Below are 15491 nucleotides of genomic sequence, written 5' to 3' on the forward strand. Positions count from 1 at the left end.
GATCAGGAGTCAATTTTCTGACTTCCTGAGATTCTTCGAAGTCAATTTTCTGACTTCACTCCTCCTTCCTTCACACCACTCGATCGGGAGTCAATTTTCTGACTTCGCTCATCCTTCTTTCGTACCACCCGATCAGGAGTCAATTTTCTGACTTCCTGAGATTCTTCGAAGTCAATTTTTTGACTTCACTCCTCCTTCCTTCATACCTCCTGATCAGGAGTCAATTTTCAGACTTGCTGAGATTCTTCAAAGTCAATTTTCTAGAAAGTTTAACATGTTGATTATTTCATATGAATTGGATTTTTTTGTTGCTATCTTTTGGGGTATATTGTTGTTGACTGCTGAAGTTGATGACCTGACTGTTTGGTGACTGTGTAATGGTTCTCTATTTGCTTTACACAGATAGTTGATCCATGACTATTTTTTTGTGTGCAAATCCAGACAGTCCCAAGTCAAGAGTGTTGGGTTATTGGACTCCCTTCCTATGTGGAGAATAGGCCCAAATAGTGTGGTCCATTATGTCTCATTAGGTTAAAATGAGATGGGTCAGATTAGTAGAGCACAAGAGAGTCATTTGAAGAGAGGCAAAAGCCAAGTGAGAGAAAAAGAAAGAGAGAAAGCCATTCCCACATAACCCTAAACTTGCACTGGTGTTTTCGACGCTGTGAATTTGTTCACCGTTGGATCGAGCTGAGTTTTGGACAGTAGGTTCCAGACATATGGTTCTTCATTCTGACCGTTCGGATCGTCAATCAGAGGTCTAGTTTGGGAGAAATTATTCCCGCACCAGCAGCCCTGTTTTGGAGGATTTTCATCTTCTTTGTTCTCATTTGTAAGCATTTGTGCTTAGTTAATTTGCCTTATTGAAAATACCATTTGGTAATATTATTGGAGCCCTATTATTGATCATAGTGGATTTTTCTTTGGTCTGGACGATTCGTGGTTTTTACCCTTGCATTGAGGGGTTTTCCACGTTAAAAGGTGTCTCTTTGTGCTTTGGATTCTATTTTCATTCTATTTGTTTGGTGCTCCTCGCAGATTCTCGCAAGAAGGGGGATTGAATTTCCGCTGCATTATTACTCTTTTCCAAGTTGTTATATTTGTTTTGGCCCTTTCCCCATGAGAGTGGCATCAGAGCTCTTTGGTTAAGGGACTGTTTAATTTACGTGGATGATGGAGGCACATACAAAATTGATTTCGTTGAATGGAGAAAATTATCACTTATGGAAAGGCAAGATGAAGGACTTGCTATTTGTGAAAATTTTTCATCTTTCTGTTTTTGCTTCCAATAAGCCAGAATCCAAGTCCGATGAAGAATGAGATTTTGAACATCAATAGGTATGTGGATTTATCAGGTAGTTTGTTGATGACAATGTTTATAATTTTGTTCTAATGAGACACATGCAAGAAGCCTATGGGATAAGCTTGAGTCCTTGTATGCCTCTAAGTCAGGGACTAATAAATTGTACTTGCTGAAAAATTTTGCGGAGTTGAAGTACAAGGAAGGAACTCTTGTTTCAAACCACTTGAGTGAATTTCAAGGACGCTATGATCAATTAGCAGGAGTGGGTATAAAATTTGATCATGATCTATTGGGCTTATTCTTATTAAACTCTTTACCGGATTCGTGGGAGACATTTCGGGTTTCCGTGATAAGTGCTACCCCTAATGGTGATATTTCTTTGCAAATGGCAAAGAGTGGTGCTCTTAATGAGGAGATGAGAAGGAAGACACAGGGTACTTCATCTCATTCAGAAGTTCTTATTACAGAGAATAAGGGAGAAGCCAGAAGAAAGAACAAAACAGTGGTAGAGATAAAAGCAGGAGCAGGTCCAAGTCTCGATACAAGAATGTGGAGTGTCACTATTGTCACAAAACAGGGCATATAAAGAAGAACTGCTTTTTATGGAAGAAAGAGAGCAAAGAGAAAAAGGGTAAGCAAAGAGAAAGAGATAATGACGGCGATCGTGTTACTACTACTACATGTGGTGACCTTGTTTGTCTTCGTGATTATGACACTATTAATCTTGTATCTATGAGAGCATGTGGATAATTGATAGTGGTTCTACACTGCATGTTACATCCAGGAAGGAGTTCTTCACATCTTATACGCCTGGTGATTTTGGAGTATTGAAGATGGGTAATGATGGGATGTCTAAGGTTATTGGTGTTGGTGATGTTCACTTGCAAACCAACATAGGGATGCAGTTATTGCTTAGAGGAGTTAAACATGCTCCAGATGTTCGCTTTAACTTGATTTCTGTGTAGGTACTTGATGATGGTGGATTTCATAACCACTTTGGTTCTGGAAAGTGGAAGCTCACCAAAGGTAACTTGATTATGGCTAAAGGGGAGAAAAAATCTAAGCTTTACTGGGCAAAAGCTTTGGTTGCTAAAGATAGTGTGAATGTCGTGTATATGGAGTCATCTTTGTAGCACAGAAGGCCTGGGCACATCAGTGAAAAGGGGCTTAACTGCTTAGCTAAAAAGGATGTTCTCTCAGGATTGAAGAATGTAGAGTTGGAGAAATGTTCTCACTGCATGGCTGGTAAATAAACCAGAGTATCTTTCAAGAAGCATCCTCCCTACAGAAAGACAGAGTTGCTTGAATTGGTGCATTATGATGTTTGTGGCCCATTGAAGGTAAATTCGTTTAATGGTGCACTTTACTTTGTTACTTTTATTAATGATTGTTTCAGGAAGCTTTGGGTTTATGCACTACAGAGAAAGGACCAAGTGTTGGACAAGTTTAAAGAATTTCATGCTTTAGTTGAGAGGCAGTCAGGCAAGAAGCTGAAGCGCATTCGTACTGACAATGGTGGTGAGTATTGTGGACCATTTGATGCTTATTGTAGACAATATGGTATTACACATGAGAAGACTCCTCCCAAAACTCCTCAGCTGAATGGTTTAGCGGAGAGGATGAACAGGACATTGATTGAAAGAGTTTGGTGTATGCTTTCTGAAGCAAAATTGCCTAAGCATTTCTGGGGTGAGGCATTGTTTACAACAGTGCATGTTATTAATCTAAGTCCTGCAGTTGCTTTGAACTCTGAGGTGCCAGATAAGATTTGGTTTGGGAAGAATGTTACTTATATGATCACTTGCGTGTCTTCGGTTGTAAAGCATTTGTTCATGTTCCGAAAGATGAAAGATCCAAGTTGGATGTGAAGACAAGGCAATGCATCTTCATTGGTTTTGGTCAGGATGAATTTGGCTACAAGTTGTATGACCCCGTTGAAAAGAAAGTTGATAGAAGCCATGATGTGCAATTCATGGAAGATCAAACTATTGAAGATATTGATAAGGTGGAGAAGTCTACTCCTAAGGAAGACGGTAATGTGATTGATGTTGATCAAATTCAGTTGTCTATTAATGATTTGGATATTGATGTTCATGATGATGAACAAAATGGTGATATTGATAATCAGCAGGTTGGAGATAGCTTGGATGTTCCTATTGATATTGTTGATGAAGAGGAACATGATGAGAGTCTTGGTGATGTACTTGAGCTACCTAAAACTCAACCCAGAAGATCTAACAGGCCAAAACAAAATTCTAAGAAGTACTCTACCGATGAGTATGTGATGTTGATTGATGAGGGAGAACCTGAATGTTATGAGGAGGCCGTTGAAAGTGAAGAAAAGCAAAAGTGGTTGGACGCAATGCAGGATGAGATGAAATCTCTGCATGATAATCACACTTATGACTTGGTGAAGTTGCCTAAGGGTGAAGTTGCCTTAAAGAATAGGTGGATCTTCAGGGTGAAGCAAGAGAGCAATTCTACATCTACCAGATATAAAGCCAAATTAGTGGTGAAAGGCTTTAGACAAAGAAAGGGTGTTGACTTCAATGAGATTTTCTCACCTGTGGTGAGGATGACATCTATCAGAACTGTGTTAAGTTTAGCTGCTACTCTAGATTTGGAGTTGAGCAGATGGATGTGAAGACAACTTTCCTTCATGGTGATTTGGAGGAAGAGATTTCCATGAAGCAACCAGATGGTTTTCTTGTTAAAGGCAAGGAAGACTATGTGTGTAGGCTACGAAAAAGCCTATATGGTCTAAAGCAGGCTCCGAGGCAGTGGTATAAGAAGTTTGAGTCTGTTATGTGTGAGCAAGGCTACAAGAAGACTACTTCTGACCATTGTGTTTTTGTGAGGAAATTTTCTGAGAATGATTTCATTATATTGTTGCTATATGTCGATGACATGCTTATTGTTGGAAAAGATGTTTCCAAAATTGGCAGGTTGAAGAAGCAACTGGGCGAGTCATTTGCCATGAAAGACATGGGAGCTGCTAAGAAGATTCTTGGTATAAGTATCACTCGTGATAGAAAAGAGAAGAAACTTTGGCTATCACAGGAGCACTACATTCAGAAGGTGCTACAAAGATTCCAAATGGAGAATGCTAAGGTTGTAAGTACTCCTCTTGCCACTCATTTAAGTTGAGTGTTAAACATAGTCCTTCAAAAGAAGTTGAGAAGATAGCTATGAGCAAAGTTCCTTATGCTTCTACGGTGGGTAGTTTGATGTATGCAATGGTATGTATAAGGCCTGATATTGCACACATTGTTGGTACAGTTAGCAGATTTCTGTCAAATCCAGGTAGAGAGCATTGGAATGTTGTGAAATGGATTTTGAGGTATCTTCGTGGTACTAGTGGTTTAAGGCTTTGTTTTGGAGGTGATAAGCCTACTTTGGTGGGTTACTCAGATTCAGATATGGCTAGAGACATTGATTCCAGAAAGTCTACTTCAGGCTATTTGTTTCAGTTTGCAAGGGGAGCCTTGGCTTGGCAATCAAAGTTGCAAAAGTGTGTGGCGTTGTCTACTACTGAAGCGGAATTCATTGCACTTACTAAAGCATGCAAGGAGTTGTTATGGGTGAAGAAATTCTTGCAAGAGCTTGGTTTTGTGCAAGATAAATACTTGTTGTATTGTGACAGTCAAAGTGCTATTCATCTTGGTAAGAATCCAACTTTTCATTCTAAATCCAAACATATTGATGTGAGGTATCATTGGATACGTGATGTTTTGGATGCTAAGTTGGTGGAACTAGCTAAAGTTCACACAGATGATAATGATGCTGATATGATGACCAAGGCATTGCCAAGATAAAAGTTTGAAGTTTGTTGTGAGATCGCCGGTTTGGCGGATATCTCCACATAGTTGTGAGGGGGAGATTTGTTGGGTTATTGGGCTCCCTTCCTATGTGGAGAATAGGCCCAAGTAGTATGGTCCATTATGTCTTATTAGGTTAAAATGAGATGGGTCAGATTAGTAGAGCACAAGAAAGTCATTTGAAGAGAGGCAAAAGCCAAGTGAGAGAAAAAGAAAGAGAGAAAGTCATTCCCGCATAACCCTAAACCTGCACTGGTGTTTTCGACGCTGTGAATTCGTTCACCGTTGGATCGAGCTGAGTTTTGGACAGTAGGTTCCAGACATATGGTTCTTCATTCTAACCATTCGGATTATCAATCAGAGGTCTAGTTTGGGAGAAATCGGTCCCGCACGAGCAGCCCTGGTTTGGAGGATTTTCATCTTCTTTGTTCTCATTTGTAAGCATTTGTGCTTAGTTAATTTGGCTTATTGAAAATACCATTTGGTATTATTATNGGAGACTATTTTGTACCCTATTATTGATCATAGTGGATTTTTCTTTGATCTGGACGATTCGTGGTTTTTACCCTTGCATTGAGGGGTTTTCCACGGTAAAAATTATTGTGTCTCTTTGTGCTTTGAATTCTATTTTTGTTCTATTTGTTTGGTGCTCCTCGCAGATTCTCGCAAGAAAGGGGATTGAATTTCCACTGCATTATTATTCTTTGCCAAATTGTTATATTTGTTTTGGCCCTTTCCCTATCAAAGAGCTATTTCTCCACGTGTGAATGCTTTGTTATATGAATATTATTTTTATTTACATTTCTTCTATTTTAGTGAAATCCTTGTTACACTTTCAATGAATAACTCATTTCCATTAGGATTATTATGACGGTTTTTTGCAGCTTTACATTTTGAAATTGATGATGTCTTACAAGTGTCTTACAATTCTCTTACTTGTGAATCTTTTGACTTAATGCAATGTTTGGTGTCTTACACATTTAAATAATAGTTTTAGATATTTGTAAACTTGACATTATGACTTGATATTATGCCATCACCCATGCATCCTATACTTTTCATTTTAAATAGTTCTAATGGTTGACACATTTTCCTCTATGCAGAAGGTGCTGGTTTTGATGCATCACAATATGCCTTTTTTTTGGTTCGGATAGTGTTGTCCAAGAAGTTGAGCTGGGAGGGTTAGAAGATGATGATGATTTGATTGAGTCTAATGGGGAATTCACTGTCAACAGAGAAGAGGTCAATGTCCATAATTCTTGACTTTAACTTCAAATTTTGTTTCCAGGATAATTTGAAATATACAAATGGTGGCATAATCACTGCTCCCTTCTCCACCCCTCCTAAAATCAATGGATATTGACTATTACTCGTCATTGACTCTTAATCGATCTGATGCTATTAGCAACTCCTTCCAATTTTCAGGCTGAGGATTAAATGACTAAGTAACTATATTTGTGGCTATGTCCTGCAGGAAGAAGTTGAGAAACTTTCTTTGGAGGAGCAGGGATTAGATGATCAAATAAGGTTATATGCTTAGTTCACAGATCTGAACATTTTTGTTTTAACTTTTAGTTGTGATTTTCAAAAATATTTCCAATGATTGTTTTCACCACAGAACATATGCAAAAATTATTTAAATTCAACTTAAAGAAACAATGGTTTCTCGTTGTATAATCTAAATCTTGTAAGTAAATAGTTATACTATATCCATAGGACCAAATACGATTCATGACTTGAAATGTTGCTGAGCCTACTTTTTCTTCCATAATATTTCATTCATCATTCTTCTATTACCAGATTGGTTCTTAGTCTCCATTTGTTGTCTTAATCAGGTCATATATAAAATAAAGCTTCCGGGACCAACCATCTTAGGTGTGGGCAAACCTGAAAATCAAAAGCATGATGGAGTGAGATTCCCAAGTATTCTTGGTCTTCAGTCCTTGAAGCAGCAAAAGTGCTCCTGAGCAAATACGTAAAAGAAGCATGACGGAGTGAGATTCCCAAGTATTCCCAAGTATTCTTGGTCTTCATTACCTAGATTTTTTATGTTAATCTTATAATGTTATTTAAACATTATGTATTTTTTATATTTACATTGTAATTATCAATGAAGGTATTGTAATTATCAATGAAGGTATGTTATTTTAAATCATTAATAAAATTATTTTTGGTATTTTACAATTTTATATATTTTTATTATTTGTTTATTAATTCAGAAAGCTAGTGAATTAAATAATATATATATATATATATATATATATATATATATATATATATATATCAAAAAAATGTGTAAAAAATACAGATATTTTTTTTGTAATCAAATAGTTGAAAATAAAGGAGGTTGAAAACTCCCACAAAATAATAACAAGTAATAGAGGAGGTTTTTACCCTCCACAAAAAAAAAGCGCTCCGCAAATTGAATGTGATATCAGGGGTTGTCAAAAACCTCCGCAGATAGTTTGTGGCGACTCAAACTGTGGGGATTTGAAAAATCCCCCGAAAATTACTTTGCGAAGGATGAAAACTCCCACAAATCGAAAAAAAACCTCCACTAAATAGCATTTTTTTTGTAATGAACCTTATTAAAGAAATTAAAAATGCTAAATGAGTTTCAAAATCCATTGTGGTTTTCCAGACTTAAAAACCAAAATTGAACGTAAATAATTTAAAAGCTTCTCACAATTCGATTTGCTTGTATACTAATTTCAAATTTTAATTTGTATAAAATCATTATGAAACATATTTAAAATTCGATTTCTCGAATTCTGAAAGTATAATATGTTATTTTATAAAAAAAAAAATGCTAAATGAATTTCAAAAACCATTGAGAATTATAAAAAAATATTTAAATGGATTTCAAAAATCATTGTACAATTATAAAAGAAATTAAAAGTGTTAAATGAATTTCGAAAACCAATTGCACAATTATAAAAGAAATTAAAAGTGTTAAATGGGTTTCGAAAACCATTTCACAAAAATAGATTAAAAGTGTTAATAAGTTTCAAAAACCATTGCACATTATTAAACAGATTAAAAGTATTAAATGGTTTTCAAAAGTAATTGTGCTTCTCAAAATTCCATTTGCTTTTTCAAATAAAAGGAACGCAAATAACTTAAAAAAGCTTTCTCAGAATTCAATTTCTTATTATACGAATTTCAAAAATCAATTTGTATAAAACCATTTTATAGTGTTAAAATATTATTTTTCCGATAACACGTATTTTAAAACCGTGCTATGTGGATAAATATTATATACAATATGCTATACGGGTAATTAAAAAAATAATGTGTGTTATTAATGAAAAACAAAAAATCTTTTTCCTCATCCTGAAATCAACGAGTTAGATAAGAGTGTTGGCTCAAATCGCAGCTTTCGACGCTGCTTGCAACGGTGCTATCCGAACATGTGGCAGTGTTGCAATCGCCACCGGCTTTGCCGCAAGCCCCTTCTCCATCGCTGCGAGTTCTTCTACATCCGCCCGCACTCGATGCATCTCGGCGCTCACCACGGTAACGGCGGGCACCTCCGCAACCACCTTCAACGATTTCTTGCGGATCTCGCACACTTCATCGTCACGCTCGGCCCTAACCTTGGCAGCCGCTATGGAGAGAAGACAGAACTCACTGCCTACCGAATGGATGACCCTTGCAGCGGCGGCAAGAAAGGGTCTCACAATAGGGGTCGCATTTCCTGTGGAGGGTGATGGACCTGCGGGTTTTGGTTCCGCCTCCCACGTATTTAAATTGAAACCCCCTCAGGGTCTTCACCAAGGCGCTCTTGTCGTCCGTCCGATGGCCCACCACCGGGACCGCTTGGGCGTCGAAGAAGGTATGCCAATCCTGAGCCAGTGCTTGAAGCTCAGCTTCGTACAATGGAGGCATAAGCCTTAATAAATATCATCCTTTCATTTCAGCAAGTCAAACAAAATGTCCTAGAAGGGACTATCACAACGACGGTTCAATAAAATAAAATGATGATTCATGCTTACAATAAATTTTCAGGTTTTCTCAAAAGTTATATTTCTTTGAAATATGATATATATTTGTTTTCGAAATATGACATATATTTGTCTTCGAAATTGCCATGAAAAAATTATGGCACTAGGCACGGTATGAACTTGTCTTGTCGAGTGTAGTATATGAACCTGCAATTTATTTTATTAAATAAAAGTGTTATGGTAAAAAGGTGTGCAACATAAAGCTTGTAGCATGTGATAAATTTGCAACATGGGATAAAGCATGTAGCACGGGAAAGATAATTACTTTCTTCTTAAACTTTAATAAAAAAGAATAATGAGATTTTTGTTATAAAAATATATGATAGAATATTGAATTTATTTTTTGTTGGCTTAATGCGCATATCTCTTGGAGGTAGTTTGCTGTTCACGCTTGTTGGGAGGCGAGTACTTTAAAAAAATTTGTGTTCACTTGCACAGTTTTGAGGGTGATGATTTGTGGGTAATCGCGGGATTGTGCTACTGTTCATTCACTCTCAGAACTGCGACGATTTGGAGGGGTCATTTGGCATTTGTCTAAAATACCCTCTTCAATTTAAATAATTTCCACTTACCCTTACCACTTGAAAGAACACTGTGCATTCACGAGACCTCCTTCAACAGTGAAGATTCCTGACCTAGCTTCGTTCTTTCAGCCATGCCATGCAACAGTGAAGATTCCAGCCTGACCTTCTGCTTGATTCAGGCATGGAATAGTGAAGCTTGCAGCCTTGCACACACACAAAAGATTCTTTCCTGCAGCACCATTGACAATACACTGCTACATATCCAAGCTTTTTCAAACCGAAGCATTATTAATATGGGGCGTGGTCTGTCTTTGCTTATTGCGTTGTTTCACCGAGAAGCAGGAGACATCTCGTGCATGCAGTGAGTCAGGAAGTGAGTCAGGAAGGAAGGGAAACGTTGCTGTAACGGTGAAGAAAAATCAAAACTCAGGTAAGCAGATGGGAGTGTTTTGGTTATTGTTATATAGGTTGTTGCAACGATGAATGCAGGTTGTGGGTAGATGAAGACGAAGGATGAAGAAACCTGCAAGTGGTGGTCCGAGCGTGCAAGTGTGCGGTGCCTGGGTGAGGAGGAAGAACACGAAGCACTTGTATCCGGTTACAACTTAAGCTGTATCCGGATACACACAGCAATGAAAAACGTGAAGAATGGAGTATCCGGTTACCCTTTGCTGTATCCGAATAACAGCGTTCTTCTTCTTCTTCTTCTTCTTCTTCTTCTTTTTCTTCTTCTTCTTCTTCTTCTTCTTGTTCTTCTTCTTCTTCTTCTTCTTCTTCTTCTCCGAATAACAGCGTTCTTCTTCTTCTTCTTCTTCTTCTTCTTCTTCTTCTTTATGATAACGTGGGTCTAGGTCATAACGTGCATGGCCCTTGTGAGTTTCTGTGTTTCTATTTGCCTCACCTAATTATGGTTTGGAGGAGGATAAAAGCCTAACTGCTATTAAACTTGAAAGTGCTCCATTTACTTTAAGTGCTTTAAACTTTCAGCTTAAGTGAAATCTCAACGAATGTTTTCTCATTGGCATTTCTCTGCTGTTTAATATTTTACTAAAAAGGTTNNATGCTCCTACTCCTTTACCCCTTTCTTTAATCATAAAAGGTGCATTGTTTTATATTGTAGCAGTTTATTTATCTACATGGGCAGGTTCTGCCCACTTTTTTTGCAAATATAATTATGTATACTTCATGTTTGTGGTGTTTCTGGACTGGATGTAGTTCCCTGGATCATTTGAACTTGCATTTTTGGTTAGCAGGTGAGACTTTTTGAGCAAAGAAAACTTTCATTGTTCCATCATTTACCGTCTTCAAGCATATCAAATGCCAAGATCAAGGTGTGATAATCTAATACAGTAGTAAAACAGTCCACTGCTTCCATATACTAGTTTCTCTACTTTCACATTTTCCGATTGCTAATAAACTTATTTTTATGTATTCTTTCTCTTTTTCTTGTTCATCAACCAAACAACACCTCACTCTTTGTGCTGCTTATAGTGGTGCGTTTGACAAAGTCATATGTGGTTTTTCTAAGTTTTCAATTTTATTGATCTATCCATACATTATAACAACTCACCATCTTCTCTTAAGAATAAAATCTTTATGATTAATCGAAATATATCATCTGAATGATGAAACTACTTCTTAGCCTTCACTTATCAGTGAAATTGGTCACTAAATGTGTTCTAGCCCCCTAGTGATTCTTGCCACACTGATATTCAGAAATTCTGCCCATGCCATTCATGTTATAAGATACAATTGATGATATTGGAATTAGCTGAGTGGTGAATACAGATCATGAATAATGAGATACGAAATTTTTTCTAAGTTAAATTTGTGATGGCTTCTTAGTTGGATAAGTTGATATACGAAATTTTTTCTAAGTTAAATTCAATATATAAGGATTGTGTTGACATTGATTGTAAATTAAGCCTGAACTTGAAATATTATGATATTTACAGGTTTGGTGTAGCATAGTTGACAATTATTGAAAATTGCCATCCAAGTTCANTTGCGAAGCATCACTAATAAGCATTGAGTACATTGGTTGGAGTTTAAGTACAATATTTTGTGTAATTCTCGGTTCAAAATCCATACACAGATCTTNAAGAGGTTAGTGATATTGGTTGTTTACTTTTGTTTATTTGNATTTAAAATATAGAAATGCTTTTTAATGTGTTATTTAAAATGTTTTCATTTGATTTAATATATCAATCTATTACTGTGATTTGTTTTTGTATGAATATATCATATATGATTTCATGGATGTATTTTGTTTATGTATGATTATATGATATTTATGAATGTATTCATGTATTTTGTTTATGTATGAATATANGATATGATATATGAATGTATGAATATAAGAATAATGATGTGTAATGAATCTATGAATGCATGATGTTAACTATGGTATGATTATTTGTTGAAGTAAAAATAGATGGAAGAAGGATTAAACTTGTCATACTTGGACGGTCAACATATAGATGATGATGTGGTTGGCGTTGACTTTAAAATAGTCGCAATGTTACATGAACACGTACAAATAACCAACTCCATGGCTGCAGTAACAATGTTATGCATTGTTTCTTATGCCTTGAACATATTGAATATGTTTTCGAGTGATCCAAGTAGTGTTAGCAATTTCCTTGCCGACAAAGACCGTCGCAGACAACAGTTAATGTCGTACCTGGTGCATACTACTCGATGTCGTGACATTATTCGAATGGGTCNAGCGGCATTCATTAATCTTTGTGAGAGATTAAGAGCAACTGGGTTAGTTAAAGACGCCATTCGCTCCACAGTGGAGGAACAAGTAGCTCAATTTCTTCATATAATTGGACATAATGTTAAGAATAGGAGTGTCGCATTTTTCTTCCATCNATCGGGAGCGACGGTAAGCAAACACTTTCACAATGTGTTGGATGCTATTATAACTCTAGAATCAGAATTTTTAACTCAGCCATCAGGAGATGAGGTTCATCCATATGTGTTGAACAACAATCGGTTTTATCCTTACTTCAAGGTAATGATTTCAATGTCTCAGTGAGAATGGAAATTTATGAAACGATTTTAATGTTATGCAGTTGTATGATGACTACTTAATTTAATGTTTAGAATTGCTTAGGGGCGATAGATGGTACTCATGTTCGTGTAAGGGTGCCAAGAGAAGATGCTCCGAGATTTCGTGGTAGAAAAGATTGGCCAACTCAAAATGTGTTTGCGGCATGTGACTTTGATATGAAGTTCACATACGTTCTAGCTGGGTGGGAAGGCACAGCATCTGATTCTAGAATCTTAAAAAATGCTCTTGATCGAGATGATCCGTTGGTCATCCCCCAAGGTAANTGTCTTCATTGAGATATAATGATTGGTTCTTTATTATTTTTNTTAATATTGATGTCTAAATTCATGTAGGAAAATACTATCTCGGTGACGCTGGGTTTATGCTGAAAAGTACGATTTTGACACCATATAGAGGCGTTAGATATCACCTTAAAGAATTTACACGCAGAGGACCACAAAATGCACGTGAGCTTTTTAACNATCGACATTCATCACTGAGAAATGTCATTGAAAGAACATTTGGTGTCTTGAAGAAACGGTTCCCTATCATTGCAAGTGGCACTGAACCACATTATGGATTGGAGACGATGACGGATATTATTTTAGCTTGTTGTATCCTACACAACTTCATCCGTGGAGTTGATAGGGATGACCCATTGCTTAATGAGGTTGATAATGAGTTGAATGAAAGGGAAGAGCAGAATGTGTCATCCTCTCAAGTTCGTGATGATGACAATAGGGTTGGTAGTACTATTAGGGATCGCATNNCAGATGAAATGTGGCGAGATTATCAAAATTCATACTTATTGTAATTCATATTTTGTTTTGACTCTATTATTTCAATATGACATCTTNTTGGTATTTTCAATAATGCAACTTGATTTCTTACACTTTTCTATATCAAATAGGTTTATCATGGATAGGGGTAAGAGTGCTGCAATTGAGTCCTCCGGTGGCATGAGAGAGTTTTGCAAATGGACAGAGGACATGGATGCAAGGCTATTGCATTCAATGATTGAGGAAAATCGTTTGGGTAACAGAGTTGATGGCAGCTGGACCACGCAAGCGTATAATAATATGGTTCAATACCTTCATAACTCAGGTTATGTTCATGTTACTAAAACTAACGTAAAAAATCGGCAAAAGGTATTGAAAGACAAATGGCGTGAGGTTCATGACCTGTTTGGATCATTGAGTGGTTTTGCTTGGAACTCCACTATGAGGTTCGAGGCTGAAGATGAAGTCTGGGATGACCTCATTCAGGTATTTCTAAATCTTTAGGTTTGGTGGATTATTAAGATACATAAGTACAACCCCTAACTATATGATATATGTTGTTTCAGACGAGGCCAACTGCANCAAAGTGGAGAGTGACATCCATAAAAAATTATGATTTGATGGTGGAGTTATGGGCAGCTGATAGAGCGACTTGGAGGGGTGTTCGCACGGCTCGTCTAAGACATCGTGATCGGGTTGCCCCTCGTGTCAGTGTTGATTTAAACGAGAACATAGATTACATTCCTGAACAGCCTGACTGGACGGGTTATAGAGACCCAACACCGCCATCGCCTCCTCCATCGGTAGATGAATATAGTCCATGGAACACTCAGTCCGTGCCTTCCGTTCCATCTGATGGAACATCATCCTCTGGACGGTCAAAGAGAAAGGCACCTATGGTCGATGCAATTGAATCCCATTTGGAAAGGATGTCGACCAATCTGGAGGGTTTCACGNCTGCCGTTAACTCTTCAAATGTGCATTTTGGGGTCATTTCTAATGCAGCCGTAGATCAAGTCGCGACAATGAAAGAAAGGAATGAAATATTACGTTCCCAAACTGAGGTTCTTCGTTCCCAAACCGAGGTTCTTCGTCGGACGCAGAACTACACATACACTGAANCTGACATTTATGAAATGNTGTGTGGAATGCACATACCTGATGAGTCTTATNTGGAGCAATGCTACGACTTCTTATGTGGAAACCAGTCATGTGTGAAGAGGCTGATGGGGCTTCCACCCCATAAGCGGTGGAATAAATTGTGTCAGATGATATCGGGAGGAGACTGTTAGGATGTATTATGTCACTACATGTATTTGTATTATGTTATTGACTTATGCTTTGTATGATGACTTCTACCTTGTATTTCTATCATGACTTATGATTAATATTATATTATTGATGACTTCTACCTATGTTGACCATATTTGTCATTGGTTGTTATTGTTTATAATATTGAATAATTTGTTTACATTTATTGTTTTCATGAAGAAATAACCAAATGGCATCATCATCAAGTAAAAGGTCTCGGAATAGTCGTAAGGGAAAACAAACCCTAACTGAGTCAGAAGATGCACCACCTGTCAGACCATTTATTGCTGAACAATTAGATCAGCGTCGTTTCTTCACTCGTACCGAGCAGATGGAAAACTATGCAGCTGATTTTTATACAAGGAATATTGTCATGCCTAAAATAATGAATTTCGAATCATTTGCCGGTTCAGGGTTATATTTCCAACATCATCTTATTTTTCAAGGGGTGGTCGAATTTCTGACACTGCAGGCACCGTTCTATCCGGATTTAATCAAAGTTTTTTATTCAAATATGAAGATTTCTGGGAATGGATATTTGATTACTGAAGTCCACAAGAGAAGAATCAAATTGAAACCTGCAGATTGGTTGAATATTGTTAATATGAAGTACGAGGGTCAAAAGTTGTGTTATTCGAGTATCCCAGACAACTTTCCTTATGATCGAGACATGGCATTAGCTACTATGGTGAGA

General features: G+C 37.1%; 3 protein-coding genes across 4 annotated transcripts; all 3 read left to right on the plus strand.

Annotated features, from left to right (window-relative positions):
* The first annotated feature begins 8401 nt into the window (after nucleotides 1-8401).
* On the plus strand, nucleotides 8402-11481 carry LOC106763722. Of its 2 annotated transcripts, XR_002668280.1 has the most exons (3): nucleotides 8402-8956; nucleotides 9779-10079; nucleotides 10903-11481. XR_002668280.1 is itself a non-coding variant. In XM_022782469.1 (2 exons), the coding sequence occupies exons 1-2, from the start codon at nucleotides 8731-8733 to the stop codon at nucleotides 10012-10014; spliced, it is 462 nt and encodes a 153-aa protein (XP_022638190.1). In that variant the 5' UTR covers nucleotides 8402-8730; the 3' UTR covers nucleotides 10015-10404. The 2 variants fall into 2 exon arrangements, 1 of the variants encoding a protein (XP_022638190.1); XM_022782469.1 differs by lacking the exon at nucleotides 10903-11481 and having other exon boundaries at nucleotides 9779-10404.
* On the plus strand, nucleotides 10478-13521 carry LOC106763723 (putative nuclease HARBI1). Its single transcript, XM_014647887.2, has 5 exons — nucleotides 10478-10980; nucleotides 11605-11755; nucleotides 12084-12668; nucleotides 12761-12986; nucleotides 13061-13521. Exons 3-5 carry the CDS (start codon nucleotides 12084-12086, stop codon nucleotides 13519-13521), a joined length of 1272 nt encoding a protein of 423 aa, XP_014503373.2. The 5' UTR covers nucleotides 10478-10980; nucleotides 11605-11755.
* Nucleotides 13498-15295, plus strand: LOC106763724. Its single transcript, XM_014647888.2, has 2 exons — nucleotides 13498-13972; nucleotides 14053-15295. Exons 1-2 carry the CDS (start codon nucleotides 13580-13582, stop codon nucleotides 14776-14778), a joined length of 1119 nt encoding a protein of 372 aa, XP_014503374.1. The 5' UTR covers nucleotides 13498-13579; the 3' UTR covers nucleotides 14779-15295.
* Nucleotides 15296-15491: the final 196 nt, after the last annotated feature.

This window comes from Vigna radiata, chromosome 6, assembly GCF_000741045.1.
Source record: "Vigna radiata var. radiata cultivar VC1973A chromosome 6, Vradiata_ver6, whole genome shotgun sequence".
Lineage (NCBI taxonomy): Eukaryota > Viridiplantae > Streptophyta > Magnoliopsida > Fabales > Fabaceae > Vigna > Vigna radiata.